This window comes from Panthera tigris, chromosome A2, assembly GCF_018350195.1.
Source record: "Panthera tigris isolate Pti1 chromosome A2, P.tigris_Pti1_mat1.1, whole genome shotgun sequence".
NCBI lineage: Eukaryota > Metazoa > Chordata > Mammalia > Carnivora > Felidae > Panthera > Panthera tigris.
The window spans coordinates 55,649,695-55,677,251 of NC_056661.1; the positions used below are offsets into that span (position 1 = coordinate 55,649,695).

At 55.1% G+C, this 27,557-nt stretch overlaps 1 protein-coding gene across 5 annotated transcripts in view; it reads right to left on the reverse strand.

Annotated features, from left to right (window-relative positions):
* The window catches only part of FBLN2 (fibulin 2), an 89,105-nt gene that overhangs the window by 44,294 nt on the left and 17,254 nt on the right, over nucleotides 1-27,557 (reverse strand). For 2 of the 5 annotated variants that reach the window (XM_042979602.1, XM_042979598.1), the window contains exon 2: nucleotides 15,619-16,959. In XM_042979602.1, coding sequence (XP_042835536.1) covers nucleotides 15,619-16,900 — 1,282 coding nt within the window. In that variant the 5' untranslated portion in view covers nucleotides 16,901-16,959. Of the gene's footprint in view, nucleotides 1-15,618; nucleotides 16,960-17,666; nucleotides 17,685-17,752; nucleotides 17,868-27,557 lie in introns of those variants that run through there. The other 3 variants (XM_042979600.1, XM_042979599.1, XM_042979601.1) reach the window with 3 other exon arrangements.

Sequence of the window (27,557 nt, forward strand, 5' to 3'; positions counted from 1 at the left end):
TCAAGTGCTTCAAGTGTTTTATATCTCGATTTGGGGTGGGGGGCCGCCCTGGTGTATTCGTATGTGAAAATCCACTGAGCTCTTCTGTTAAGATCTGTGTGCTTCACATATGCTGCACTTGACAAAGAGCATAATAAATACAATAAAAATACGAAAATAAAAAGTTGTAAAGGGAGTACTGTTATATTAATCGAGACTTAAAAACACTCAAGAGTATCCATGACATAATTTAGCACAAACTTCTAGAAAGAAGGAAACTCAGAAGATGTAACAACTACATATGAACCAAATAATGTCTAAATCACCCTTGATTAGATATTACTTTACAAAACTAGGCAAACATACACTTTGGGGACAAGGTGAGGAATAAGAATATGGTCTGAGAATCGGATGGCACTAGGGAATTAGTAACTGAGTTAAGAGTAGGATCATGGTACGCAGTAGTATTGGAGAGAAGCGTCTTTATTTTTTAGAGTTACGCCATACACACGGCGCCAAGACTGAAATGCTTCCATCACACGTATACACACGTACGTGTGCACACACACTCCGTCTCAAAGGGGGCAGAGGAGCAAGACCTACATAATTAGGGGGCTGAGACTTCCCTGAGCCCTTAGAGCAGCCCCACTGAGGGTCCATCCCAGCTGCCTGGTGTGGGCCGGGTTCCAAGTGGAATCCGGGGATGCTGGTATGTTGTGGCTGGTAGAGCCACAGATACGAAGGGGACTCTCTGGTGGTCTTTGCCGAGGTGGAGGGCCTGTGAGGCCCCACAGCAGGTGGCCGCAGCATGATCTTTGGGAAGCTTTGGGAGGTGGTATCTGACCAGCAGGATGACCCATGGACAGGCCCTACCCTCCACGGCTTTCCAGGGAGCAGATGGTGGGATGGGGTGTGTGCCTGCCTTCTGCATTTTAACTGGCCATTTTCGCTGAGGTATTTACAGTTGATGAAAAGTCAACTCTGTGCAAAAAAAGAAAAGTAGCTTGCACAGAAGAACAGGCTTTCCTGATCAAGAACAGTGCAAAAACGTTTGACAAACTTAGTTCTGTTCAAAGGGAGTATGCAGGGGCATCTGGGTGGCTAGGTCGGTTGAGCCGCCAACTCTTAATTTCGGCTCAGGTCATGGTCCCACGGTCTGTGAGTTCGAGCCCTACATCAGGCTCTGCGCTGACAGCATGGAGCCTGCTTGGATTCTCTCTCTCTCTCTCTCTCTCTCTCTCTCTCTCTCTCTCTCTCTCTCTCTCTCCCTCACTCTCTCTGCCCCTCCCTCAAAAAAAATAAAATTAAAACAAACAAACAAACAAAGGGAGTATAAGGAAGTGGCATCATTTTTAGAGGATGCCACCCTAGAAAGAGTCACCAGACATAAAGAACCTTGAGGCAAACTCTGAAAAGCTGAATGGGACCAGCCCCATCTTCTGAGAAAATAACTTTCCCAGAACAGGGACAGGACAAAGGTCCATACGCTGGGACACAGGAGTGGGCAGCTCACATTCTAAGAATGAACCAGTCATTGGAAGATCACTCCAGAATTAGAACATGGCAAAGAGCCTTCCGAAACAGTACACATGTCCAAGGGCGGATGCCCATTACGGTCCTTCACCAACTGCTGGCCTTCATCTAAAACACGAGACGAGCTATCCCTCCTTCCGCTCAGGATCACCCCAGGCTACCAGCCATGTCCATGGCCTGCTGAAGCTCACAGAGGCATCAGATCTAAGGGCAAGACCCCTCGCTCGCTGTGCTCCTGGAGGAGGCCTCTCCCAGCCCCCACCCAAGTGCAGCCTTCCAGTATCACTCCAACCTCAGAGCAAGTGTGTGGACCTTCCAGAACTTCAAGACACCCGGGACGTGTTCTGTTCCTCCTCAAAAAGCACAGTGAATTACATCCCCTTCGTTATGAGTTTAAGAACCTTGCTGCTACCTAAGACACTCTATGGACTTCTGCTCACAGAGGAGTCTGATGAAACTCTGGTTCTCGGGACGGCGTTTTGTTCTATACCTGAATCTGACAAATGACTGAATTCTATTTCACTGGTCTTTCTGGATAGTTCGATTTAATTACCCTTCCATACATACCACACATATGTACAGTTTAGTAAGAGAGGTTTAACTATAAGGCAATTTTGGTTTCCCCAGGCCAGTTTTTTTTCCGTAAGAGCAAGGTAAACATTTATTTTTACCTTAATAAATAGTGATGGGTTGAAAAATCACAAAAATTAAAATATCGCATAAAAAATTGAGTCAGTTTTTTTTTTTCTCCTCTTAGAGGCAAACAGGAAGCAGGGCGTCACCAAGGTTTCCTGCAAAGCCCCAGGTGGCGGTGCTGACGTGGAAATCTTGCCTGGAGAAGAGGCAGTGGGTGCCCCAGGCTCAGTCACCAGAAGAGGCAGAGGGGCTGCGAACCTGTGATCTCAGGCTCCCAGCATTCCCAGGGGGGATACCACAGGGCCAGGCTGGGGCCCTTCCAGAACCAAATTCCCAGTGACTCTGCCCAGCAACTTTACATTTCTCGTAACTGACATATTTGGGACTACAGCCCCACCAAGCCCTCACTCCACCTAGATCTTTACCGGATCTCTCCCCCATCCCCCACATACCTCCATTTTCTGTCCCCTGCAGCCTGCAAGGGATTGGCGACTCAGTACTCAGCAGAGCAATGAGCCCATCCCAGGAGCCCAGGAGAGGTGGGCTGACAACCCCACAGTCTACACTGAAGGCCACATCTGGGTGTAAGTGGGAGCAGAGAGCTAGGACGCCAGAGAAGCCACCCAGAGCCCCGTTCTGCCCTCCACTGACTGAGCACCCTCAGGCAAGACCCTTGGCCTCTCTGTTCCTGCATCCAGGTTTCAGGGGCCATGGGGTGACAGACAGGGAATCAAGGGTCCTTCTTTGGGTGCTTACCCACCACCCACGCACTGCCTACCTGCCAAGTGGGGCAAACTTGATGGGGAAGAGACAGAAACCCAGCCATTCTCTAGCCAGGTTCCCACCTCTGGCCCAGATCTCGGCCTGGCACTCCAGACTCACGCACCCACTGTCAAGGCAATGTCTCTACCGGAGTGTCAGCAACTGTGTCCAACGCCTCCAGAAGGAGACCGTGAGTAGCCCTTGCCCGCAGATTTGGGGTCACTCCTCTCAGGAAGAACATCCCCCAAACCATACCTGGGAGGTGTGGCATCTTGGAGAGATCCTGACCCCTCCCCAGCCACACCTATATATCCATCCTCCACCAAACCTGCTGCCTGTCCCCATCTGTCCTGGATCTGCCCCTGGCCCCGCTCTTCGAGGACAGAGGCTGGCCTGGAGGGGCTGCAGCAGGGGTCCCCAGGCAGGCGTGGCCACCTCTACGGAAGACCACAGCTCCTTTAGGACCTCAGCTCTTGCTAGGTTCCCCTTCAGGCCTGGGTGTGAGAGATGCCAGTGCTTGCACGGGCCCTGCTGGTCCCCTAACCCCACCCTCACTGTGCATGTGGCCTCTTCACTCTCTCCAGTGGCCCTTTGAGTGTGTCACTGGTTTCCTGGGCTTTGACTCTGCCGGGCAGGGAGGCCTGGGAGGAAAGCACGCTGGGCTGGGAGTCGGGATTTCGGGACCCATCCCCTGAACTCACGGAGAGTCTTTGGCCACCCCTCATCCACCTCCGGCCTCTGTGTCCTAGCTGTGTAATTAGGGTGGGAAGGGGTAGGGAAGGTGGTGCTCTGTGGGTCTAAATTGTGGCAAACTGGACCACTGCATGCTTCACCGGGGCTTTAATGTATGTGAATTCGTTGGCAACATTTACAAACTGGGAGCCTTCATATAAAATTCCAGGTCCCTGGCTTCTTTTGGACAACCCAAACTTAGGGGCCATGCTGGACCTCCCCTGCCCCAGGGCAACAATCGGAGCTGGAGAGCAGCTGCATTCCAGGTGCCTTCCTGGTCCCACGGTCCCCACGGCCCCCACAGCCCCCACAGGACCCCATCAGCTGGCGGCTCTTGCCTTCCAGCTGCCTCACCTCAAGCATCTGGCTTTGCTTCCCCATCCTGTGCCTCCAAAGGTCTGCTCATTATAGCAGGTACATGCACCCCAGGGTGGGGCTGAGGGGGTGTTCTCCTTTTCAGTTCCCACCGGATCCCTGGCTCAGAGCGCATGGCCCATAAACATGCTGAGTGAGTGAGTGGGACAGACGACAGGGTGGAGGCTGTGGGCCCCACAAGACAGGTTCTCTCACTCTCCCCCACCCCACCCCACCCCTCTCAGGGGCTGGGTGCTCTCTGTACCGAGGCAGGTGGCTCCCTGCAGCCAGACTGTGTTCCTCAGCCTCTTCCACCCTCCCCGACATGGATCCCAGAGGACCCCGGAATCCCAAACTCTATCCCAGGAAGGGTTCCGAGGGCCAAGGGCACACACACCGCTTGGACCCTGTGTGCCCCTTGCGGGCCTGTGACACAGGGCAGTCCCGGAGCCCCGGTCTGCCGACGAGAACTACATACTCGTGCCGGGCAACTAGGCAAACCCGAGGAGGCGGTCAGGGCAAAGGGCTGAGAGTCCATGGTGGCAAACGTCTGCTTCATTGCCCTCAGTGGCCGTGGACAACCGCCTAACCTCTCTACACCTCAGTTACCCCACCTCTCGTGACAGGGGTGTCACGAGGCTTAGCACCCCAGTACACATCCCGTGACCAGCACGGCAGCAGCCGTGGAATGAAGGCTCCCACACACAGGCCAACCTGTGATAATGGAGACTCACGGAGAGCAGCCCCTCCCCATCTCTGGGCTGTCAGCCTCACCGTCAGGCTGCGCCACTGGAGCAAAGACCTCAGGGACGGGGCGTTCGCTGACTCAGTTGGCAGGTGCTCAAACAGAAGTGCAGGGTGGGGAGGGAACAGCCGGGGAGGAGCCCTGCACATCTGGAGGCAGCTGGAGTGACAGCGCAGGGGTGGGGAGCAGGGAGTGAACGCCCCCCACCCAACCCCACTAGGCCTGGCCTCGTTGCTTTTTCACCAGCGGGAACAACGGCCGGCCACCAGAAAAGACACACACATCTGTTCACGTAAACAAAAACTCAAGTCCGCACCCGCACGCCCACCCCCAGAGAGCAGGGGCCCTCTGACCCGGGAAAGGCGGCAACTCAGTCCTAAGCAACTGCCCCGTGGGGGCTGACATCCCCTCTCCTACTCCTCTCAGTAATCCTGGGCCAGTAAGATGGCTCCCCCATCTTGCGGATGCAGAAACTGAGGCCCAGAGAGGGAGAGTCAACTGCCTGAAGTCACACAGCCACAGTGGCAGAGGCAGGATTCACACCCAAAGATTCACCCTCTGAGGACCAAGCTGGCTCATCTCTGATACGACGGGCCCCAAGCCCATTTTCCCAGTATGGAGACTCCCAGAGTGGACAAGGAGGGCCCAGGAGAACTCCAGCCCACACGATGCTGACCTTAGTCTGAAGAGGCCTCCCCCTCAAAGCCCCAGATGCTGCAGGACAAAGGACCCAGAGGCCACAAAAAATCCTAGCGGGGGCCTGGAGGAGATGATGGCAGGCAGAAGATACTGACACCGCCCTCGGGGAAGCCCTGAACACAGACTCCTCAGCTCCAGTTCAGCAAGGCACCCAGGATTCTGGGAGGCTCAGGGTACAGGAGGCCAAAGGGCTTGGTTCAGCCTCAGGACAGCCGCATCTGCTGTCTCAGGTTCAGTAGATAAACAGGAAGCAGCCCAGAGCACAAAAGCTGTTGTCCTGGGACAGAGACCCTGGGGCTGGAATCAGCACACAGGACACCAGCTGTGAATAGAGCCCTCCTATGCAACAGACCCCAGCCCAACACCAGCCTTCTGCCAGCTGAGAACACAGCTGTAGGAGGCAGCCCTCAGGAAAGCCCATTTTACAGATGAGAAAACCGAGGCCCGAGCAATAACGCAATTTGCCTAAGGTTGCACAGTCTAGGGAGGGGCAGAGCCAGCTCAAACCCGGGGAGCTTTGTACCAGGCCTACCTAAGGAGGCAAGCAGGAAATCCAGACATGCCTTAAGCATTGACGAACCCGGGTTCAGACCTGGGTCTGCCACTTGCTGCTGGGCCACAGGTCACACAAACGTTTCCCCCGTTGTGGGAAGGGACTCACTGTAAAGTCGTTTGGGACTAAGTGAAATGAGGTACATGGGGCACCCAGGGCAGCGCCCGGGGTAGATTCACTGCACTGAAAGCCCCAATTCTCCTCCCTTCCTTTATGCACACCCTGCGCAACGTGACCTCACAGCCCTTGAACCTGGGCTGGCCTCATGACCGGCTGGCAACAAAATGTGGCAAACGAAACAGGTCTGCTAGTTCTGAACCTAGGCCCAAGAATCCTTGCCTGTTTCTGGTCTTTCTCCTGGAGCCCTGTTTCCGGGGTGAGAACAAGCCAGGGCTAACCCGCTTGAAGGGGACAGAGTGCAGAGAGCGGAGACGGGACACCCTGGCGGAGGCCGTCCCAGACCAGCCAGTCCCCACGGAGCTGCCAGCCGTCCACAGACACTCACAAGCGTGAGCCCAGCTGACATCAGCCACTCCTGGCCCCGTGGACTTGGGAGCAAAAATGAACGTTGATTGTGCGGTTGGTTGCCCCTCACACTACTATGGCGATACATCGTTCATACCGCGACCAAGGTGTGTCCCCAGAAGGAAGGGCTGGCGCTGGTGTGCTGAGAGGGGCAGAAAGAGCAGCTGGCACCCCCACACAGGGTTGGCCAGACTTGCCGAGGAGCCCTAGACCAAGGCGGGAGGGGTGGGGGAGCACAAAACCCACATGTACACTAAATCCACCCCACCCCACATGCCATCTTCCACCTCCCAGGCTGGCCAAGTTGAGAACATTTTAGAGCACCTGCTTCATTTTCTCCTTAGCGCCTTGCACCATCTAACACAGATCTTCCATACTCCTGTGACTGACTGTGTGTCCCCCTCCAAGCCCACCATGGAGTGGGAGCTCCATGAGGGGGATGGGAGGTCCACCCATATTCTGATCACTGTGCTGTGTCCCCAGCACCCGAAGCCATGCAGGAGGCACTCGGTAACTATTTGTGGAATAAAGAAACGGGAAAACGCATTCTCCTGTATTACAGGTATGAGCAAAACGTGGCACCCTTTTCAAAGGAGGTTGAGCCGACATCTACCAAGGTTGTTAAGTACACATCCTGTGTTTTCTAAAGAGGAGCACACGGGAGCCAGCACCTCCCAAAAGGGGTGTGTGCGAGCAGTCACGAAAAGACTGGCTCGAGCAGTTACACGGCAATACTCTTCCTAATGGTCAGACTTAAACAGCCCCAACACCCCTTGACAGGACAATGAACAACGGGACTGGCGTCCACACATACAGCGGAGCACCCCTCAGCAATCAGAAGGACCAGCTAGAGCACAGGTAACCTGGGGAACCCCGGAAAGGCTGTGCTGAGCCAACAGAAGCCAGACACAACAGAGAACAGACTATATGGTCCCATTTATAAAAGTCTGAGAGCAGAAAATTCACGTCTGCTATTAGAAGTCAGGGCGGTGGGTTCCCGGGACATGCACTGAGGGGGTGACCTGGCTTGTCACATGATGCTTTATGATCTGAGTGCCTGTCACATGGGTGTGTTCATTTGTGAAGACGTATTAATGCGCTGTATGCTTCTGATAGGTTCTATTGATTATACTTCAATAATGTTACAAAAAATAGCTAAAATATGTAAAGAAATGCACAATGACCCAGTGCTCCACACCATGGCATAGCATAAAGATATTCACTAGAGCATTGCCTTTTTTTTTTTTTTTTTTTTTTGACAGAGAGAGAGAGAGAGAGGGAGAGAGAGAGAATCCCAAGCAGGGTCCACACCGTCAGCACAGAGCCCGACTTGGGGTTCCATCTCATGAACCGTGATATCATGACCTGAGCCAAAATCAAGAGTCAGATACCTAAGCGACAGAGCCACCCGGGGAACTGCTAGAGCGTTGCTTTTCAATGGCAAAAGGCTGGAAACAAGCTGAACATCCGTCAGGAGGGACTGGAAAGTAAAGCTGGAACACTGGCTGGTAAGGGAACTCTCCACATACTGACAAGGAAGAACTCCAAGATGTATTGTTAATGGCAAAAAATCACAGGGCAGAACGGTGTGCATGCTATGTTAGTGTTTGCATACTGACCAGTGGTTCTCAAGTGTGGTCCCAGGCCCTGGACGGTTCCCAAGGCCTTCCCAGGGATCCCTGAGGCAGCATTATTTTCATAACAACACTACATCACTTGCCTTCTTCATGCTCTTTGTCCCACGAGTATATGGCAGAGCTTTCCAGAGACAACATGACATTGTGATGACGCCATCGCTTCGGTGGCTAGTGGAATGTGTGCTGTGTGTTCTGTGTTTCCTAGAATTTTCTAAAGTGAGCTCATGAAAAGATGGTCAACATCATCAGGCATCAGAAACACTGCAAATCCAAACTGCAGGTACCACTTCCCAGCCGGTGGGATGACTGTACTCAAAAGGACAGACAATAACAAGTGTTGGCAAGGATGTGGAGAAGTTGGAACCCTCACGCATTGTTGGCGGGAATGTAAAATGGTGGGGCTGCCGTGGAGAGCGGTCTGGCAGTTCATTCGATGAGTAAACATGCAGTCACCACATGACCCAGCAATTCTACCGAGAGAACCAGAAGCAGCTGTCCGCACAAAAGTACGTACGTGGGCATCAATAGCAGCAGTGTGCCCCTAATAGCTGAGAGGTGGAAACACAATGTCTGTCAGGGGATGAATGGATGAAAAACACACTAATCCACACCACGGAATGTTATTCAGTCACAAAAAGGAACAAAGTACAATGCTTGCTGCAATACGGATGAACCTTGAAAGAATTATGCTAAGTGACAGAAGACAGTCCCCCGAAGACCACATATTGTATGATTCTGCGTCCAGGAATGTCCAGAATATGCGAATCCACAGACAGAAAGTAGCTTGGTGGTTGCGGGGGGCTGAGAGAAGGAGGAAACGAGAAGTGGCTGCTACTGGGCATGGGGTTTCTTTTGGGAGTGATGAAAATGTTCTAAAAGTGGAGTCTGATGATGTCTGCACAACTCTGATAAAAGCTACTGAATTGTACACTCTTAAAGAGGGGACTTTATGGTGCATGATTATATCTCAATAAAGCTGTTCTGAAAGAAAGAAAGAAAGAAAGAAAGAAAGAAAGAAAGAAAGAAAGAAAGAAAGAAAGAAAGAAAGATGGAAGGAAGGAAGGAATAAAGAAAAAGGAAAGGAGAAAGGGAGGGAGGGAGGGAGGGAGGGAGGGAGGGAGGGAGGGAGGGAGGGAGGGAGGAAGGAAGGAAGGAAAGGAAAGGAAAGGAAAGGAAAGGAAAGGAAAGGAAAGGAAAGGAAAGGAGAGAGGGATGGAGGGAGGGAGGGAGGAAGGAATTAAGGAAGGGAGGGAGGGAGGGAGGGAAGGAACATAGTTTTAAAAATTAAAATAAAGAAACCCACTACAGGCCTAGCTATAGGGGAGTGGCCTATGAAATGCACCCATTTCCTCCAAGTGCTATATGCTGTGGGACAGGCAAATACAGGGAGGGCCCAGCTAAGGCCACTCAGACTCACTGTGTCTCCAGGTACCCCGTGGGAGCCAGGAACCCACCCCCCCACACACACTGGGAGACTGCAGCCCCCTGCCCAGCTCTACCGACACCTCCCATCCCCTCAGGATGCCAGTTTCTCTTCCATGAAACAGAATGGTCACACAGACCACAGGAAGAAAGTCTCTGCTCTCACAGGTGCCCCCAGCACAGGACCCGACCCCACTGCTAACCAGGGCCAGGCCGGGGGTGGAACCGGGCAGCGCTGGTCCAGCCAAGCACAGAGCGCGCACCCAGTCTGCAGGGCGGGCAGCCCCCTCCCAGCTCCCCCGACAGCCCGCCTGGGGCACACAGGCCTGGCGTGCCCACAGCTGCCAATGTTCAAGGAAAGCCTGAGAGCTAAAATTTACATGAAACCTTCCCATTTCAACCTATTCCCAACAAAATTCCACTGCTTACACAAGTGCTCTGCAGAAAGAAGGTAACGGGCGGACCGAGGGGAGGGGTGTGCGCCATTTTGACAGCATAGCAGGGAGACGCGTGGGCAACACCGGCCCACGTCCTCACTCCACGCAGGCCTTACTCCTAACGCCTTTGTCCTCACCACAGCCTCGGGCCCGTGCAACCGTGCCATTCTGTCAACAAGGAAAGTGGGGCTCAGAGGGGGTGACGTCCCAGATGTCCCAGGCCCCAGATCACACAACAAGTCAGTAGTGGGCTTCAGATTGAGGACTGACGGCGGACGTGCAGGGTCTGGGGGCGGGGGGGGGCCGGGACCCTTGTCTGCCCATCCTGTCACTCACAGTATAGGCCCCACACGGCCCTAGCAGTCAGATACCCCATTTCAAGGCCCTGTGGTTTGGAGTGAGGACAGGAAGGGCTGGCCGGGCCCTCTTGTGAGCTCTTCCCGCCGGGCTCTGCTGCTGAGTAGGGTCACAGCCCCCACAGGGTGACTCCATCCCCGGCCTGCTCCAGGAGCCTGGAGCTCTTGCAGGAGGTAATTCTGTTGCATGCGACCTGGGCTCAGGGGTCCAGAATCCCAACCAGGTTCCCTCAGGCCCCACACAAATTTAAATCTCCCGCAGGCCAAGATGAGAAGAGAGGGGAGGGTCTGTGAGGATCCTCTGGGGAACAGAAAGAGCCTAGGCAAGTCCCTTTTCTAGAGTCACGGCCTGGTGATTCTGGGCAGGGGGTAGGAGGGGGCGACTGGAAACCCACAGACATAGGGAAGGCCCAGTGATTGTCCTGTGTCCCTCCTTCCAGCACCCAGAGGGAGTGCTGCACTACACAAATAAGATCATACCACCTCCTGCCTTATACCTTCAATGGCTCCCCACTGCTCTTGAGACAAAGACCCAAATCTTCATCCTGAGGATCAACACCATCACGGTCCCCTACCCCTCCCCAGCTTCATCTCAGCCACACAGCCTCCTTTCCATCGATTTCACTCCCTCCAGCTACAGGGCCTTTGCACGTGCTGCGCCCTCGGCTTGAAGCACTCTCTTCTCTCTGCTTGCCACCTACTGGCCACTCAACAAGCCCTCGTGCTCAAATATTACTTCCCCCAGGAAGCCTTCCCTGAGCCCCAGGAGAAGTCAGATCCCCGAGACAGACTCACAGAGCACGCCCACCTCCTTCCTCGGCCCTAGTCATGGCTCAGAATGTCACTGGGTTACCTCCCCCACTAACCCGTAAGCTCCCCAGGAGCAAGGATGGTGCTGGGTTTTGTTCTACACTGTCCATTCAGCATCTGCCACAGCCCATGGACACACGAGGCACTCAGAAATGACAGGGATGAAGACAAGAAGAAACGCAAGGGAACCCTGGATCCACCATTCCCTGCATGTGTGTCCGCAGACGAACTGCCTGATTCCTCTGCTGTGACCTAAGGGGGCGGCAGTGAATATTAAAGGGGTTAATTATCACAGAGTTCTCACGACGGTGCTGGCACAAGTCACAAACACTACAAGGGGTGTGCAATTAATACAGTTATTTGAGTTTACAGTTTCTCTGTTAACCGGAATGTCAAAGCATCCAAGGACGCCTGCCCTGCAGAATCTGGTTACATGAGGGTCCTGAGTAAGGGGCCCCTTTCCTGCCACGTGGTCTGGGGGCCCACAGGAGTTTGGCTGGAGCCTTTTCCCAGGAGGGGGAAACTCCAACTTCCTGAGGGCCACCCTGCCCCTTGGGGCCCAGAAGGGCAGTGGGGAGAAGTCCCTGGCTCCCTCCATCATGCCAGCCCAGTGGCAGAAGGGGAAGGCACTCTCACAAAGCCCCCTGAGTGACAACAGACATCAGACCCCTTCTCCCTGGCCCAGAGAGCCGGGCATGTGGCTTCCATTAGACCACATCTGGACATGCTCAGAGGCAGCCGGGATCCCTGGCACGGCTCCGCCTCAAAGACGAGACCCCCACCCCAGCAGGGCCTGGGGCAATGGCTGGAAACCTCCTTCTCCTGGCCCCAGGGCTGCCATGGCAACATGGCTGGGGGTCATTTCCGGCCCCATGGCCCGCCTCTCAGCCAGCCCCACTGGTGAGCAGGGCAAAGCTACCTCCCCAGCTTCTCCCCACTGAAGGCCCCTCCGTCACTTGGGATGCCCCAGTCCTCTCTCCCCACAGCAGCAGCCAGGGGCCTCTAACGTCCCCACTTCCCAAAGGATGCTCAGTCGGGCACCTGACCCCCACCCATGAGCTGTGTGTCCTCAGTTGCGGCCACGAAGAAATCTGTGTGTGTGCTTATCCATTTAATACCCATCTCCGCCATCAGACCTCGGAAGGGAAGAGGCTGTGCCAGCCTTGTTCGCTGGCACACCCCTGGCACAGACAGCGTGCTCCAAAAACATCTGTAGATTGGAGAAGAGAGGGGGGGAAGAACCATGGCTAACAGTTTTAACTACTCAGCAAGCGCTAAGCTCCATGCTGAGCACTGGGCACGCATCAGCTCCCTGAAACCTCAAGACATCCCCATGAAGCAGGGACTTTCCTGCTTACAGATGGAGAAAACGAGACCGGAAACGGCGAGCCGCCTGCCTAAGTTGTACAGGTAGTGGAGCAGAGTGCATGGATTGGTGGGTGACGGTGGGAACACTGGGTGAGACGAGGAGGAAAGACGGACGGGGTGGTGGGAGGCAGGCCGGTCCTTGTTTATCTGGCCAGGGCCAAGCTCCCCCAGCTCCCAGCGTCCCACACCTTCCTTTTCTTGCACACCAAAAAGTGCAGCCGCCTATCCATGCCCTGATGACTATCCCTGGGCTTTCCATGTGCTGGGCCCTCTGCCAGGACAGCCCTCAGATGGGATAAGGGACACCCAATCAGGGGCCCCTGCCCCCAAGCAGCCCTCCTCAAACGCCACACCCCAAAATCCATCTGAGAAAGCTCAGGGCAGAGAAAAAAAAAAAACTAGGGTTCCTCAGAACAAAGAAAGTCTCCAAGATTCCAAAGGCCCAGAACCACAGAGAGGCCTCTGGAGCAAGAGGCAGGGGTGGGGGCGGAGGCTACAACCCAAACACACTGCATGTACCATGCTCCAGCCAGGCCTGCAAGCTCTCCCCGGCTACACATGTACTTCATTACAGCCCCCACCCCACCCCACCCCACCCCACACAGGCTCCCCACATCCTGCAGGCTCAGGGCTGGGTGAGGAGGAGCCCCCCTGAAGCCCACTGCCCTGGGTCCGGCCCACCAACTCCCCCTGTGGGACCTGGAGCCACTCCTCTCTGACCCGCACGTGCTCGGTGCTCAAGAAGAGCCCACCTCCCCGGCGTGTGGGAAGGATCCAACCACGGCAACGGGGCCTGGCACCCGGGGGGTGCTCGGCAAGGGTAAGTTCTGCACCCCACTCGCTATGACCGGGCTGGAAGGAGAGCCATCTGGCTGGGGAGACTGACTGCAGGTCAGGGGAAGCCTGCGGTGTCACCCCCTCGCCGCAGAGGCACAAGCTGTGCACAGTCTATGTCCGACCAGAGCCGCAGTACTTGAGAGCTGTGGGCAGCAGGGTGGGCGTCCGGGAATGCTGCAGAAATCCCAGATCCCTCTCCTCTCTCTCTCTCCCTCTCCCTCTTGCTCGAGAGGAAGAGAGACAGGGGGAGAGCGAGAGGGAGGCCCCCTCAGGCCCCCCGCTCCAAGAAACCTTCCCAGACACCACCCAGGCATCCCTCCCTCACAGCCCCCAGCCTACGGACATGGGCCATAGCGGTCCATTTCTGCCTCCCCAGGGCCCACCAGGGCCTGTTCACAGTGGATGCCTCAAGAAGGCTTATAAGGAACATTTACACAGAACACAATAGGGATTGAACGAGATGCAGACTCTCAGCTATGGGGAGGGATCTCTAGACCATCAGATACCTGCCTAGGGTACCCTCAGAGGTGAGCCAGGGAGCCAGGGAGGGGTGGTGGTGAGGGGATCAGACAAGGCATAAAGATTCAGGGAAAAGCTTCCTGGAGGAGGTGCTGCCTGAGCTGGCTGGGAACAGTGTGAGCAAATGGGTGGAAGAGAGGGAATGTGTCAGTATAAGGTGCTTGTTGGATGGAAGGGGAGCTAGGGTGAGAGAGGGTGACAGGGGGTGGCCAGAAAGCCCCCACCCACTCCCTTTTATTCACCTTATGTTTACAGAGCACCAACAGTGTTGCAGGCCCTGCTGGAGGCCCTCAGGCATAGCAGAGGAGATGACAGATGCGGTCCCTTCACTCGTGGTACTAACATTCCACTAGGGGAGACAACATTAAAGAAACTATATACTATAATGCCAGGTATTTCTAGGAGAAATTCAAGCAGGGTAAGAGAAAGGTGGGGTGCTCTTTTAACTGGTCAAAGAAGGCCTCTCCGGGGAGGTGACCTTGAAAAGAGAGCTTACAAGAAGGAAGGAATGGGAGAACATTTCAAGAGGGGGGAGCAAGTGCAAAGGCCCTGGGGCTAGAAGTTACCTGACAGGGGGTAGGAAGCCAGTGCAGAGTGGGTGAGGGGGAGAGACCCATAGGGACTGAGTGTTTAAGCCCCAGCCACAAATTCATATGTTAAAACCCTAATGGGGATGGTATATGGAGACAGATCCCTGGGGACATAATTAGGCCATGAGGGTAGAGCCCTCAGGATGGGATTAGTGCCTTTCTAAGAGATGCAAGAAAACGCGCCCCTTCTCTAGTGTATCTCAGGTGAGATATACCCTCATCGGCCAGGCAAGGACATAACGAGCAGACAGCCAGCTGCAAACCGGGAAGCAGGCTCTCACCAGACACCAGATCTGCCGGCACCTTGACCTCGGCCTTCCCAGCCTCCAGAACCATGAGAAACAAATACTTGTTGTTTAAGCCCCCTTGTCTGTAGCATTTTTGTTAAGAGCAGCCAGAAGAGACTAAGACAAGGGTGACGGAGAGGTGGTCCAGGAGGTTACACTCCAGACTGGTTACACAGACACTGCCGAGCCTGTGGCCCGAGAGCGAGTTGTGGCTTCTACTCTGAGTAGGTGGGAGCTAGAGCAGAGTGCTGAGCGGAGCAGGGACGAGAATGACAGGTGTGTAGACAGGACCCCTGGCCGAAAGGGGTGGCGACCTGGTACCAGGTTCTCACAAGGGGCCCCAAGAGGCCACATCACTTCTGCTGCCACCGCTGGACGGAGAACACAGCCCTGCCCAGAGGCTACTGTCAGGGAGGATGTGAGCAATTAGCTGTGTCTGCAAAACTCCCCACTTCCTGCCAGGGCACCTGTGGACCCCACTGGGCCCCGCCTGTCCCTGAGCTAGAACCCTCCTCAGGGACCCTCCAGCCCTGATAAGGTATGCCTAAGAAGCCCTCAACCACAGCCCTAGCAGGCAGCCCAGCGCCTAAGGCAATGGGGACCTCACCCCTACCTACCCACCCCATCCCCAGGAGCAAAGCCAGGGAAGAAAGCTCCATCATGTTAGAGTCCCCGGCCCTGTAGTGTGGGGGCTGGGCTGGCTGCCTCTAGCCTGGCCCCACAGACTCAGCTTCCCCTGCCCCAGGCAAATGTGCAGGGACCTGGGGCACTGAAGGGGCCCTAAGGCTGCCCATCCCTGGGCTGAGTGCTCCTGGAGGAACTAGAAGAGAGTCTTACCTTCAGGGTTACCTCTGGGGACAGAATGGACAGAGTTGGGATCCGTGTCCTCCTCTGGCCGAGAATGGAGCAGGACCGGCGGCTGCCTGGGCGCTTCCTGGGTAGGTGGGACCCAGGCTGCCTCACGAGGAGATGTCGTCAGGATGGTGTGGGTACTGGGCTTCGTCGTACCCTCGGGAGAGCTCGGTGTGGACTGCGTCGGGGGGACGCTGGCCGCGCTTGACATCAGAATGGGCCCAGCTCCCTCTTGCCCGGCACCGCGGGGAGTGACCTGGGCTTCCGGGATGAGGTTCTCTTCAGGCCCTGCCCTAGCCTCTGCCTTGTCCTCCTGGGCAGGGAGACCAGGCCCAGCTGGGCCTTCAGTGGGCTGGCCATCCAGCTCCCCGGGGCCACCTGCTGCTGGCTGCTCCCTGAAGGTCAGCTCCTCTGTCTGCCCCTGCCCTGCCCCGTGGCTGTCCTCCGTCACTCTCCTGGCTTTGGCTTGCACGGGGGCCGGAGGACCCAGGGCAGCAGCCGCCGTGGGCCTAGGGAGGGCGGCCGGCCAGGGGGTGGCCTGGATGGCGGAGGACGGCTGACTGCCACCTCCCAGAGCGGCTGGGCCCCCTGGGCCCGCCTGGAGCTCTCCCGCCAGGGCTGCTGCAGCTTCCGCCTCGGCCACCTCCTGGTCATAGCTGTAGGGGTCCTCGTAGTGCCTCTCGGGGTCACCCTCCTCAGCATCCGAGAAGTTCCCGGTGGCAGCGGCACCTCCATGGCAACCGGGGAGCTGGTAGCAGATGAGCTCACCCCCGCTGTCGGGACAGTGGCAGGCCCGGCAGGGCGGGAGGTGGACCGTGTGGCCAGCAGCATACTTGCGACCGCCGTGGATGCAGCCCACCTGGCCGCACTGCGGGCAACTGTCGGCCACCAGCACGGCCTCAATGCAGTTGGGGGGCAGCTCCGGGCACAGCATGAACTGGCAGCTGATCTTGCCACCACCAGGCGGACAGGTACACTCGGTGCTGCCGAAGTCCACGAAGTAGGACTGGCCGGCAGGCACCCGGCCACGCACAAAGCCCCCCTGCAGGCAGTCGTAGTACTGGTAGCCTTCACAGGCACAGCCCCGCTGCACACAGGTAGCACAGCAGGCGCCCGGCTCCAGGGCCTCCTCGATGCAGTTCTCCAGCGGCGGGCACTCAACACCCGTGCAGTCCTGCCTCGGGGCCGCCGTGCCGGCGCTCGGGCCCAGGGCCAAGGCCACGGCCAGGGCCAGCCAAGCTCCTGCGGGCTCCCAGAGCAGCGCCATGGTCCCACGGCCAGTCCAGATGCTGCCTCAGGATGAACTGCGTCCTCTCCTGCGAGGCCCTGGGGGGAGCAGAAGGAACACCCGTCAGCACACAGGTGGACGGAGCCTCGGCCACCTTCACGCAGGTGTGTGTGCCCCTGGAACACGGCACACCCATGCACACGCTCCCGGTCGCGACTGCTCAGACGCACAGATGGGGGCATCCACAGTCGCTCAGGTGCCACAGGTGCTGACGTCCCGTCGCCAACACGGCCCCAACTCAGGGCCGCTGACCCCCCCGCCCTCACCTGCCTTCTGACATATGCCTCCTGAGAGGGAGCCTCCTGCCCACAGTCACATACACATACACACACACACACACACACACACACACACGACCACCCAAAAGATTTCTGTTCTGCAGTCATCCACCCAGCGGCTCGGGCTGCCAGCCAGAGGATGTGGTCAGACGGACGCTGAGCAGCAACAAGCCCCCCCCAACCAGCCAGCCGAGCCACCCCACCCCGACTGCAGCCCTCAGACCCCAGGGCTCAGGAACACCCCCCAACAGACCTCCTTGGACTACAAGCTTAGCCACAGGAGAGGTTCCTGCCAATGTCCTCAGCTGCCTCAGCAAATGTCACCACCATTCCCAGAATTATCCCCGAAAATTCTGTCCTTCACACCACCCACCCCCACAAGACCTGTCCACTCGCCCCCAGAACAGCTCTCTACCCTCTGCCCTCTTCTTCTCATTTCCCTAGACCTCCCCCACCTCCAGCCTCACCTCCCATCTGCCCTAGGATATGCCCGTCACTCTCCCCGCCCTCCCCAACTCCACTCAGCCCTTTCTCTGCGAAGAAGCCGTGTGACCTGAGAGCAGCTGACCCCAACACGCTGTGGCCCCAAGCCCTGTCGACGCTTCCCTGCTCCGGCAAGGGCAGATCTGCCATCCGGGTGGGAACCGCCCTGACCCTGCCCTCACTCCCAAACATGGGCTCCTTCTCCACCCACCGCAGCGACCTAAGCTATTGTTTGCAGTCACTTTGCTAAAACCGGCTGGCTTTCTAAAAACAGGAAGGGGAAGAAATACACAATAAAGTGACATCTCTAGTATTTTAAGTGTTTGTCATTGCAAACCTAAAAATATATAATAATAACTTCTTAGAAGTTTCTGATGGGAGGAGAGAGGAAGCAGAGAGCAGAGCCACCACTGTTTCTAGAAGACGCAGCCTCGTGCTGCCCGCCTCCTGGCTGCGCCCAGGCAGAGCGGGCAGGCGGGGCTGGAGTTCAAGGGTCAGGGGGACAGTGACAGCAACTCAGCAGCACCCAGCACGGCGGAACAAGAAGGTCTGCCTCTGCTGATCAGTCAACCAGAACTGGTGCTGGGTTATGGCTTCATAAGACGGCTTCATGGCCGTTCTGCCCGTGCAGACACTCTGGTGTGGGGAGGCAGGTAATAAACCCACAGCAATTTGGCAGATTACTGAATGCCTGGCAGTAAGAAGCACAATGGAGAAATAAATGACAGAAAGCAAGGATATGTGACAGGAAGTCACTGGGCTGTGGGAAAGCCTATTTTAACAGGGGTGGTCAGGCAAGGCTTTTCCAAGGAAGTGCCATTTCAGCTGAGGCATGAATCAAAGGAGATGGCCATGTGAATATCTCTGGTGGTAAAGGCATATCTGTATGTCAGCTGGCCAAATAGCAAGCGCAAAGGGCCCGAGGCAGGACCAGCAGGGGGGAGATGAGGAACAGCAGAGGGCCACCATAGCTTGGCAAATGAGCAAGGATGAGTGTGGGAACAACAGTCAGATCAAGCAGTGCTTCTGGAAGCCTTGGATTGGAGTCTGGAACCATGTGATGGGACTCTTTACTTAAAGGAATTCACCTGGCTGCTGTGTTGAGAACAGGGGAGCTAGACAGGAGCAGGGAGACCAGGGAGAGGGCATGAGATAGCCAGGGTGGTAAGGGAGGGGAAGCAGGAGAGGATGATGGAAAGGGGAATTACTGAGAAGGTAGAACTGACAAGATTTGCTGATGGACTGGATGGGGTGTGACAGGAGAGGAGTCTGGGATGAGCCAAGGTTTTGGTCTGAGCCCCTGGAAGGATGGAGCTGTGGCTTCCTGAGGCAGAGAAAGCTGTCAAAGGAGGGCCTGGTGGGGGGGATGCAGCCCAGTTTGAGCCATGCCAAGTTTGAGAAGCCCAAGGAAAGCCCAAAAGATGGCAAAGACACCGACAGACATCCCCACCCCGACCCGAGCTGAGAAGCCATCTCAGAAGGCGGGTGGCTCCGTAACGTGCGACTAGGAATGGGCCATGGGAAGACCCGGGGCCTGTGATCCCCAGGGGCATGGCCCTCTACCTGGAGATGGTGGGGCACAAAGGCCCCAAAGCAGCCCTTGAGTCCACTGTCAACAGTGTCATTTAAGGAAGGAAATCTTCGCAGACCAAGACTAAAACCCTCTTCCCACCTCTACCCCAATCACACAAACAACACATCCCCCAGGGGCCAACATTCCCACCACCGGCTGGCAGCCTTCTCCCAGACCTTCTCCCAGAGGAACTTTGGTCCCAGCCAGCCCTGCCACACTCCACCCACTCCACCTCACTTTCTCCCACGAGCTGGTCCCCTAGTTCCTCTCGGCCCCCTGGGTGCCCTGGCCCTTGATCCCCCCAAGCGTCACATTCTGCCCACACCTAGGTGATTCCAGATCTTGGGTTCACCCATCACTCCCACCCCAGGCCCAGGGGAACCATAAAGAACATCAGGCCCTGACTTTGTGTTCTCATTTGCTGTGCAACCCTGAGCAAGGCCCTCGCCCTCTCTGAGCCATTTGTATATAGTGAAGAGGCTCCATCACACCTTAGGTCACAGCAGGGGGCCCACAGGTGCTGGTTAGCCGAAAGTGTGTTTTGTTTGTCCCACACAGTAGGTTTTCGGTTTTAAATTAGTTACTAGCATTTACAAATTAGAAATGTTCATGTGAAAATTCAGGTGGGAAGGGAAGGGGCGGGGAGGGAAGGGAAGGGACAGGGGGGGGGGGGGGGGGGAATCCAGGTTTCTGACTCTTCCTGAAAACCACCAAGCCCTGGCCACCCTCAGATGTCACACAGGGTATGAGCTCCTATAGTCTCCGTGGCCTCATCACTCACATACATGTGGTTGGGTGTGCTTGAATTCAAGGTCCCCCAAGGTCTGCCCCTAAACTGGAAACCTCACGGTCATTCTATGATCTCCAGCTGAGAGAATGGAAGCCTGGGGCCCTCTACACACTGCTCAGAGCCTCCTGGTGCCATCTGAAGGTTGCGTGCCCACCTTTGAGAAGGGTCCACAGGTGAAAAGCTTTTCTCCGTTCAAGGATGGACCAAGCTGCTAGGGGAAGGGGTGAGCCCCCTGTCCCTGGAGATAGGCAAGCAGGGCTGGAAACACACAGGTGAGAAGTAGGAGGCCACAATCTCCACACTGCTGGTTCTCAGATTCAAACATGTCTCTCCTGGAGACTCCAGCTGCTGTTTTCCCACGGCCCCCACAGCAAGTGGCCCCCTTAATGTCTGGCTTCTGCCGACACCCCCTCCCTCCAATCTAAAAAGAAGAGCCACGAGAGGAGGGGCTGAGAAAGGGAGCCTGACCTCCCTGCAGGGGGGAGCCCCAGCAGCCAGACTGTGGTCACAAACAAAGAGCCTAGAGCCAGGCTGCCCAGTGCCTGCAGGCTGGGTCACACACTCCCAAGGTGGGAACTTATTAAGGGCCAGGGAAATGCAAAGCAAAACTCACAGATCAGACTGGCAAAGCTGGCAAGTGTTTGCACATTAGTAACAAGAAAATTGTTATTATTATAATGCTAGTTGGCCTAAGTGACCACTGGAGCAGACACCCTGGAGAGTGACCTACATGCCATCAGGCCCACGTGGGCACGCACTGCGGTCTTGCAGTGTTCTGCCGCCAGCAAACCATCCAAAGAAATCTGCAGCAGGTCCACAGGCCCACGGTCGTCACCGGGTATTCATCCCGTGGTTGGTGGGGATACCACAGCAGGTGCGGGCCACTGTGCCAGTTACCTGTCCCTAGATCCACTCCCCTACCCTTATCCACCCTGCTCTGCACCTGGGAGGCTGACCTCTTCAGACTGGAGGTTCCTGCATCCTTCAACAGCAGCCAGAGGGAAGGAGAGAGAGAGTGGGGAATCTATTCCCCATCTCCCTCCCTTCTTCCCTCCAGGGCAGGGGTTTGGTCACAACTCCAGTTGGGTGACCCTGCTGGGTTCTGAGAGCTGCCTCTCCCCTACCCCTGCAGGCCCTGGGGCTCCAAGGACTCCCCACCCACAGCCATGACTCCAAGAACTGCCCCAACCCTGCCCACACCTCTGTTCTAGGTCTCCTCATTAACCACTCCTCTGGCAAACCGTGTGAGCCCCACCCCCACCCCGTTTCCGGCTAGGACCCTGACAGACACACACCCACAAAGACCCTACAGAACTCGAAGTCAATGATGGACCTTAAAAACAGAACACTAAATGGAAAAGGTAAGAAAAAGCACAAGCCAGCCCGACACCGTTCATGCGGAGTAAAAATACACCCGCCCAAGGTAAAATACACCATTTGCAAAACGCAGGCAAACAGAAACGCACTGAGCAGAACTGGATGTCTGCCATAGTGGGGAAATGGAATGGCGTGGGGAGCAAAGATAATGGGAATAAACCAACCAATAAAATAAAAGCGGGACCCTGCAGAGACCAAGATAATAGTGTGTTATTATTGAGGAGTATAATTAACTTAACTATTAGTGCCTGAGGTCTAGCTGAATAAACAAAAAGAATCCCACGTCCTAACTGGGCCCGCTCTACAAGCAGGAACCCCACCAGCCTCAGGGAGGGTTCAGTGGGGGGGTCCTTCCTGCACCCAGCTCCAGGGTGGGGCACAGTCCCATGACCACACTCAGCCAAATCCACAAAGCTTATCCCCTCTCCACTGTGACTGGTTGAGGGATGGGCCTGGGAACACCAATGAGACTCAGAACCCCAACTCCTCCCATAGGGGAATGGCAGTGGGGATGCAGGGCCGCCTGGATGAGGCCCGGCAGCTTCCACCTGGGTCTCTGAGGGCACTGGGCCACCAGGGAAGAGGTGTGACCACCCTGCCAGCGAGACCACATGAGCCCAAGATCCATCCCCCCTGGTCACAGCACTGGGCGTGTGAGTCCACTCTGGATGCTCCCCATCAGCCCAGAGGCCAGGTGAACACCACTAATGTCCCCAACTGATGCCATGTGGAGCTGAATAAAGGGCCAAGGCAGCCTGAATTCCTGAGCAAATTCCATGCTGCTGTTGTTGTTGCTTTCCTCTGCCAAGGGTCGGGGTCGCTGGTGATGCAGGGACAGGTAACCAGAACGACTGGGATCTAAGCAATGAAAAGCAGATGATCCAGAGGGAGGACACCCCACGGGACAAATGTCCCCCGCCTGTTCGGCACATAGGAAAAGCAGAGAGAGGAAACAGACCTGAGATAGAGCAGCCCAATTTGTGTGGGGTCCTGATCAGCCCCAGGTGTAAACTAACCACACGAGAAAGACATTCAGCTACTTGAGGGGTTGCAAGGACAGAGTAAGGAGAAGCCCATCATTCTGTGAGGTGTGATGGCTGGCACACGCTGGCATTTTTTAAAGATGAATACTTCACCTTTTTTATTAATACTTAATTTGGTCATTGTGTCTGTAATGTGCCCTAATATATTTCAGCATGAACAAAGGTCAAAAGCAAAATGGCAAAATGTTCACAACCGTGAGATCTAGGTGATGGGTGTCTGGTGTCCTTTCGGGTCTCTTCTGTTTCCGTTTGCCACTCTCTACAACGAAGAGCCACAGTGGATGTGTAGGGGGGACTGAAGGCCAGGAAGCCACTGACACTCACATCCGGGAGTGTGTCCCGCTCAGGGGGGGTGACTCTTGGACTCCCTGAACTGGAGATCCCAGAGCGGCCTCCAGGCAGGACCAGCGGGGGGTGGGGGGGTCGCAGTCACGGTCTGGGCTGCCACAGCTTCCGTCTTTGTTGATCAGACACCTGCTGTGGGTGGGGCCAGTGGGCATTCTGATGTAGCCTGGGTCAGGTTCTCATGGGTGGGGGTGGGTGCACACTCAGGAAGGATCCCTTCCCAGGGAGCATCCCCCAAGATAGGTGGCTAAGCGCACTGTGTGGAGACATGCCTGCTCTCTCACCACCCCTCGCAGGGTTCCAGGGGCTGGCAGCATCAGGAAGGGAAGTCCCTGGCACAGCGGAGTCAGAGGTGCCCTGGGTGCTCGTCAAACCTCAGCTACCCTCCCTCACTCTGTCTGCAAGCTCCTCTCTCTGCTGCCCTCACTGCTGCTGCTCCCAAACTCAAACACACATCTCTGCAGCACCTCCTACAGCTCCCATCCACAGCAGGCCCAGATGAGAATGGTCTGGGCCGGCCAGGCCACCCTGGTGTCCCCCAGATGGCCCTGGGAGACACCGATTCATCGCCAGGGCCGTTATCAAAAGCGGGGTCTGGCTCTATACAGCGTCAAATCACAAGATAAGGAAATGCTTCCTTTCGCCCGTTCTCTGATCCTTCTGGTCTCGACAAGAGCAGGCTTGCCAAAGCCAGCAAATAAAAGCATGAGACATGCAGTCACAGTGGAACTTCAGATAAGCAACGCGTAATTGTTTAGCACAAGTATGTCTTGTCTATCTTATTCATCGTCTATCTGAAATTCCAATTTAACTGGGCATCCCACATTTTTACCCGGAAACCCCAGACAGAAAGAAAAGCCCAGGTTGGTGCTGGTATGGCTTCAAAACTTTTTAAATATTTACAGGGGGTTCTCTCTTTTTACACAAGAGACAGCTATATGAAAACAATGGGACTTTCAAGCACCTGGGGATGACAGAAGGGAAATAAACACACAAGACACTTGTAGACTCACCAGTTACAAACATGAGTCATCAGGACCACCTGGCCCTGCTCCTTCCAGAAGCCCGGCCCACACAGCTGCCCCCTGCGCCCCCCCCCCGCCCCCCACAAGTCCAGCCAGAGAGGGTCACAAACCAGCCGTCTGCTCACCGTCCACGTTCGGGGGCCCGTGTGTGCTTTTGAAATTAGTTGCTGATGTTATAACATTTCAGTGTCATTAATGTATAATGAACTTAATGATAACATTTAAAACCAGAACACTTTGGGGGAACCTGGGTGGCTCGGTTGGTTGAGCGTCTGACTCTTGGTTTCAGCTCAGGTCACGATCTCACAGTTGCAAGATTGAGCCCCACGTCAGGCTCTACACTGAGCGTGGAGCCTGCTTGGGATTCTCTGTCTGTCTGTCTGTCTCTCTCAAAATAAATAGATAAACATTTAAAAAAAAAAAATAAGACTTTGCACTGAAACTAGACCCCCAACTTTTCCAAGAAAACCAGAAGGTAGGACCTGACAGCAGGGTGTCTCTGGTCCACGGCAGGTCCACAGTCATTCCCCGTTGGCATCAGTGGATTCCCTGGTTCCTCTCTATCCCCTCGGACCCTCCTGGGCCTCGGGCTTCTCTTGTCCACACCCAAAGGATGGAGGCCCAGAGGAGGTGGGAATTCCTGCTCCCTCCTGCCCGGGGTCACCTCCTGAAAGTCCTGGTCTCCTGGGTTAGGACCCACCTCTTCTCTAAGTGGCAGACAGTGGGGATTTTGCCCCTTGCAAGGATCCCCCTACTGTCCAGATGGTGTAGTAGGCCACAGTATGTCAATCCTAGCAGATTCCGACAGCATCTCAGTCGTACAAGATATACAACCACAGCGGGGAATGTGGGAGTTACAAGCTGTCTTTCACGGAGACCCCCAGAAGCAGAGCCTGACATGGGTTCTCATGCATGTGACTGAGTGGGGGACAACTCTTGGAAGAAAGGGAAGGGACAGAGGGGACAACACTGGGCAAAGATGTGCTACTGGCTAGAGTCAGGCACCAGCCTGGTCCCTGGGGAGCCTTGTAGTGGGACTGGCTCCCCAGGGCTCATCCCACTCAGGGACCTCAGTCAGTCACTGGCCAAGGGCCACGGTAGGTCGAAGGGGGAAGGATAACTTGCCGGGCATGCAGTGGGAGGCAAGACCTGTGGGCCAAGGATGAGGATCTGGAGAAGGATGCAGGTGGGAGCCACTAGCAGCCAATACCTGGGGCAGCTGGGGGATGAGTGTGCCCCCAGGTGACAGGGACCAGACAGGGCACCAGCAATGGCCACAGCGTCTCACACACACACACACACACACACACACACACACACACACATGCACACACACCAGGCAGAGGCAGATAAAATAGTACAGTCCTACAAAGTGTCCCAACACCTACTTTTAATTTAGAATTCAGTCTGAGATCACCCCAAGCTCAGAAAGGTGAGAAATAATGTACTGAAACATCATTTGCATACCCACGTTCATTGCAGAATTATTCACAACAGCCGAACAGGAGAAGCAGGTCAGGTGTCCATCAACCGATGAGTGGATAAATAAAATATAGTCTCTATATACAATGGAATACTACTTGGCCTTAAAAAGGAAGTTTTGACACAAGTCACAACACGGATGAACATTGCACTAAGTGAAATAAGCAGGCACGACGGGATAAATACTGTATGATCCCACTTATATGAGGTCCCTGGTGTCATCAAGCTCACAGAGACTTAAAGTAGAATGGTGGCTGTCAGGAGCTGGGGATGGGGGAGGTGGGGAACTGTCCAACGGGGACAGAGTTTCAGTTTGAGAGACACAAGTCCAGGAGATGTGATGTTTGCACAGCAGCGTGGATGTACTTAATGCCACCAAACTGCACAGTTAAAAAATGGCTAAGATGGTCCATTTTATGGTATGTGTATTTTACTACAGTAAGAAGCAAAAACGCACGCACTGTGGGCCCGGAAGTGAGTTATTAGAGAGCACAGAAAGGCAAAGAAAGAAGGATTGCACTGAAGGCCCAACAGGAAACCAGGGCTGTTCCTGAGACCTCCCCTTGATAGTAAGCTTCCTGGCAGCCAAGGCCAGAAGGGAAATCAAAGGATGATCCAATGCTCCTTGTCTGATCAGAGGAAGTCATCTAGTTCATCGAGAAAAATAAACTTGTTCTTGGCACAAAATATTAGTGGGGATTTTAGCTGCTGGCTAGGTTCATATTCAACGATCACTTCCTCAGTGCCAACACAATGCCAAACCCTGGCCCCAGAGTTTCCAGGGAAGGTCAGATCACCAGTAAAAGGTGGCATGGGGGTTTGAACCCAGGTCTGTCCAGCTAAGGGAATACAGCCAGAGTCCTTTAGCTTGTAGATATTTATCACACACTTGCTACCTCCCAGCTCCTATTATAGGTACTGGGATGTGGCAGAAAACAAAACCAGCAAATGGGGCCAATGTCCTGGTGGAGGGAAAAGACAAGGAACAAATAAATAAGAAGATAATACGGGCATTGTTTAGAACAGGGACCGGGACCCTTCTTTGGCAAGAGTGGTCAGAGTAACCACATGTAAGAGGCGACATCTCAGCTGAGACTTGCCTGGCAAAAATGTGGTGGCCATGCAAAGATCTGGGAAATGGCATCTCAGCAGAGGTAACAGTATGTGCAAAGGCCTTGAGGCAGGAACCAGCCTGACACACTGTGGCTGATATGCAAGGAACAAAGAAGAGAGCAGGATATGGCGAGGTGAGCAGCAAGAGGAGAAAAGGTGGAGGAAGCGATGTGAAACTGAAAAAAGAGAGAAGCTCTGAAGAGGAGGTCCACCAGTCCCCCAGGTGCAGTGCCCCCCAGAGAACTCAGCGAAGCATCTAGTGCATTTAGCAGACACTGTTCCAACAGGGTGGTGGGGACCAGCACTGCGTCCAGCACACTGAGAATTCAAGAGGGAACTGCAGACATCCTTTTCAAGGAGCCTGAGGAAGATTCCAGTCTATAAGGTCCAAAACCAGGTAAAATCTGAACAACATCATACAGGGAATGCAAATATAGGAGGCGGAACTGAAAAGCCAAGCTAGAATGGTCACCATAAAAGTCTGGTGGGGGGGGGGTACCTGGTCAGGGGAGGGAGACAGGGAAGGGCTAGAGGAGCTCCTGGGGGTGGGCGGGGGTCCTCTCGATTCACCCAGGTAGTGGTTACACGAGGGTTTGTTCAAAGGTATGCTGACTTTTATGTACTTTCTTTGTATGTGTGCTTTTTTACAATAAAAGAGTTTTTTTAAAGAAAAGAAAAAAGGGCCAATTATAGTAGCCCAGGAAAAGAAAACAAGAGTGAGAGAGGGTGTTGGCAGAGACATGGGAAGGAGGGGAGGGGGGGTGTGTGAAAAACAGTCACAAATTACCAAAAGAAAAGTGATCACGTTTGGCTTCCGTCTTTGCAGTCTTATTTTCCTTCATTTCCTTGTGGGCCAAAGTCTTTATAATTGCTGGCGTCCTTTGCAAGAAGACAGGGCTGGCCGTGAGGAGAAGGGTTACAGGGCCAAGGGTTTGTCCGGGAGGTGGGGGTCTGGGAGAGCCTCAGCAGGAGTGTGCCAGCGGACAGCCAGGCAAGGCTGAAGGCACAGGTCAGTGGCCTGAAATCCCCAAGGAGGTGGGAGGAGCTGGGGACAGCGTGCAGGGGGACACCGCATCTCTGAGCTGGGTGCAGAGTGCTGAGGAACATCAGGGCCCCGGGGGGGCCAT